General features: G+C 49.8%; 1 protein-coding gene across 2 annotated transcripts; it reads right to left on the bottom strand.

The window, feature by feature from the left end:
• Window positions 1–253: 253 nt before the first annotated feature.
• On the bottom strand, window positions 254–2293 carry LOC123408825 (uncharacterized protein At3g17950-like). Of its 2 annotated transcripts, XM_045101865.1 has the most exons (3): window positions 1269–2290; window positions 821–1168; window positions 254–751 (listed from the first exon to the last, which is right to left on the bottom strand). In XM_045101865.1, exons 1-3 carry the CDS (start codon window positions 1344–1346, stop codon window positions 638–640), a joined length of 540 nt encoding a protein of 179 aa, XP_044957800.1. In that variant the 5' UTR covers window positions 1347–2290; the 3' UTR covers window positions 254–637. The 2 variants fall into 2 exon arrangements, with proteins under 2 accessions (XP_044957800.1, XP_044957799.1); XM_045101864.1 differs by having other exon boundaries at window positions 254–1168; window positions 1269–2293.
• Window positions 2294–3533: the final 1240 nt, after the last annotated feature.

The raw sequence follows: 3533 nt of genomic DNA, 5'->3' as shown, positions 1-3533 counted from the left end.
GTCGGGATTTCGTGTCCGCTCACGGCGGTCAGCTGGCACTCGAATCGCCGGGCGACGTGGCGTATCTTCCGTCCGTGCGATGGGATCGGGCTTCATGCACTGCACGGACAGGGAAGAAAATGCCACGGTTGCCGCACCTGTACCGGTGATACACTCACTGCTGCGGATCTGCGGTGCATGCATGCACGGCAGCGCACAACAGTATATAGTCGAATATAGTAGATACGAACGACTTTACTTTGCCCACTGCAGCTTTGCGTAAATTTTTCTTATTACTTTCGATATTTACACAAGTACGTACAGGAGGTAAAAAAAAACTGAGGGGTGTAACAACATGAGCACATAGTTTTGTCACTTTTGTTGCACTGCCTCCGATTCTTTTCGATAGTAATAAAGTAGAGCAAAAGGAGAAAGAAAAGAGGGGAAGCGAAGCATCAAACGAAGAATTTTGTACTGGCCCAGCCCAGAGGGTCCGATTCCGAACAAGAATAATTATGGGAGAAATGAAGCGGCAGCGGCAGCGGCAGAGAGAATCAATCCGTGGGATGAAGAAAAAGAATGATGCTGCATTCAGTCGGCTTTCACGTACACGGCGTAAACGCCCCTCCGAGAGGCAGTTAATTGCGGGGCGTTGCCACTACCCCGCGCCGCCGCTGCAGATGCCGGTGAGCAGCACCGGGAGCCTGGCCAGCGACGAGGACGTGGACGACGACCCTTCCGCGGCCCGCTGCAGCCGCCACCTCCCGCGCTCCTCCGGCGGGGCGGCGCGCTGCTGCGGCGGGCGCACCCTCCCGTCCTCGAACAGCGGCGTCGCCACCACCGTGGGCGCCTCCGGCTCCTGCGGGCCGCCGCCGCCGCCGCCGCACAGGAAGTCGGCGCCGGCGTGCTGCCGCTCCATGTCCAGGAACTCGCCCAGCCTCGTCGGCGGCCCGCTGGCGTCGTCGCGGCACAGCCGCCACCAGCTCCCGCCCCGCCGCCGCCTCCTCCGTCGCCACCCGCCCGCCCGCCGCCCGTCTCGCTCCTCCGTTGCCGCCCGCGTCGGCCTCTCGCTCTCCTGCCCCGGCGGCGCGCGAGCCATCCGCCGCTGCGCAGCGCCGCCCCCGAACGCCGACACGCCCATCAGCGTCCCCAGCGTCGTGCTCCTGTCCGGGAAGAAGGACCCCGTCGACTGCCAACAGATCAAAACTAACAACATCGTCAGCGCACGCAAGATAGAAAACGGCGCAACTGCAACTGACCGCACCCAGCCAGGAAATTCGACGAAAAACCTCGGTGTCCAGGTCGGAGGAGGACGGCGAGGAGTCGCCGGACGGGGAGTAGGGCATCATGTCGTCGTCGAGGTCCATCGCTCGCTCGCTCGCTCCGGCGGAAAGGAGGCGAGGCGAGGGTGCGGTGGTGAAGGTGGGAGGAGGAAGACGAAGGGTTTATAAGCAGTTGTGGATCGGCCAGGCCGGGGGGCAGTTGATCGGGGCTGGGGGTGTGTGGTGTGGTGCCGTGACGGCGACGTGGTGCCGGTGCGGTGGTGGCTCCCTGCACTTGTCGGCATTTGGTAACTTCCACGGCTCAACAGCGCGAGTGCACGACTCGACTGTGCGCGCATATGCTCCATCAAGTTTAGGAGCCTGTACATCATGCAGCCCGTGATCGATCCCCCCTTGCAACATTTGGATCTCTTCAGGGAAGGGAAGGGGTCTTGTGACTTGTGTCACTAAACCCTGCAGCCGGTGGGCAGTAATTTTTTGCATAAAGTTCATGTAAATTCCTCACCAAGTTTCCGGCATTTCAAATGGGTCTAGGACCTGATCTGGATGAGCGTGTGGTTGACTGGAAAGTGACGTCAGAATGTTCGGTTTGGACTAGTCGCCCTGGCACAATTACGCCACTATTGGGACAAGGACTAGGTTTTCCATAGATGTACAATGCATTGAACTGAATGCACTGTTTGCTCACCGCTTTGCCATAGGCCGGAAAAGGTACAAGTTAGCCCTGATGATTTGAGTTTAGTCCTGCTTTTCGTGATCGGTCATTGTCTAGTTGTCTCTTCTTTGGCCAAGATTAGCTATGTAGACGCTTTTAGATCCAATCAGCCGATTTGATTGAGTCGGAATGAATTCCGGGGTTGGATTTTTCAGCTCCAAACGAATTGTCCCCATGCCCCACGAAAATGCGCCGTTCTGCCCATATCCCTGTCTCTATCCTATTGTTCATCGGCTGCGTGGCGAATCTAGCTTTGTTTCCTCATGAACTACATAGTTTACTCGCACTGCCCACCCCACCCACTACATACTGTCTCGATTCTATAGATGTAAGAGTATGGTAAATTGCTTTTGGAGGCCGAGCTCTACGAAGGCCTTTAAATTCAAACTTTAAATTTCATAAAAAATCATATTTTAACATTTTTTTTTGAAAAAATACATAGATAGATGAAGGTGTAATACATAAGTATGTAAATTTTCAGAACTAAATATGTTGAAATGAGGGCTATGAAAAAAAGACAAATCCAAAGCTTTTTAACACATGACACTATTTATCTTTCGAGACAATGAATATGTCTTTTTTGTACAGGTCGCGTCTTAAAGTATTTTGGTCTGAAATTTTACACACACATGAATCCCACGCTTGTTTAGTTGTATAATTTTTTTCAGATTTTTTCAAATCAAAATTTTTGAATTTTGATTTTTTCAAAAATTTCGTCCTCCATGGCTTCCGGGAGCCAAACGTCCTTTCCCCAAGATTACCCATTTCTTTATAGTATTTTCAAACTAAAATGACCTGATTTTTTCAAAGTTATGGAAAACGAGATTATATGGTTTAGACTCGTGTTCACACTAGCATTTTCAATTAACATTTTCTCTACATGGTCCGAAGTTGGAGGAAGAGATAAGTGACGACTAGTTGGCACAGAAGCAGTGGAGGAGGACGGAATTTGTTTAAGGTGAGGCGAAGTCTTAAGCAACGATTATTTTAATGTGAAACCAAAAGAGTGAATACACATCAATAATGCACAATACTATTTTATGTGATTCTCGAACGAATAACCAAGTACAACGAACATGTTGACATATTTCAATAGAAAGACAACATAAAACATACCAACAATGAATCTTTCAATGACATCTACAAGACCTAAGCAATGACACCGTCATATCCTCCTTTTAAAAAACTTCCTTAATTTTATCAAGATCATAACTTTCGAAGATCCTTCTCTCAATGTAACACACCTCATTAAGCCAGCCATCGAACATCTTGCCGCACAACTTAGTCTTGATGATTTTCATCGCTGAGAAGACCCTTTTAATTGGTGTCGTTGCTACTGATAGTACCAATACCAACTCAATGTGGCGATAACCAACAAGAAATATGACATGCCTTGCAAGTTCAATCATCTTTTTAGCCAGGCTTGCAATATCACGAAAAGCTCAAAAGTCTTCAATTTTTCTCATACAAGTACTGAATAGCTCAAGGTTACCTTTTTAGCCAGGCTTGCATCCTATGTGATCTTATGTGGTCAGCTTGGGTCTTGCGGCACAATG

The sequence above is a fragment of the Hordeum vulgare genome, chromosome 7H, assembly GCF_904849725.1.
Source record: "Hordeum vulgare subsp. vulgare chromosome 7H, MorexV3_pseudomolecules_assembly, whole genome shotgun sequence".
Classification (NCBI taxonomy): Eukaryota; Viridiplantae; Streptophyta; class Magnoliopsida; order Poales; family Poaceae; genus Hordeum; species Hordeum vulgare.
Note: the sequence above shows the minus strand (reverse complement) of the source record. Positions and strands in the feature narration are given on the sequence as shown.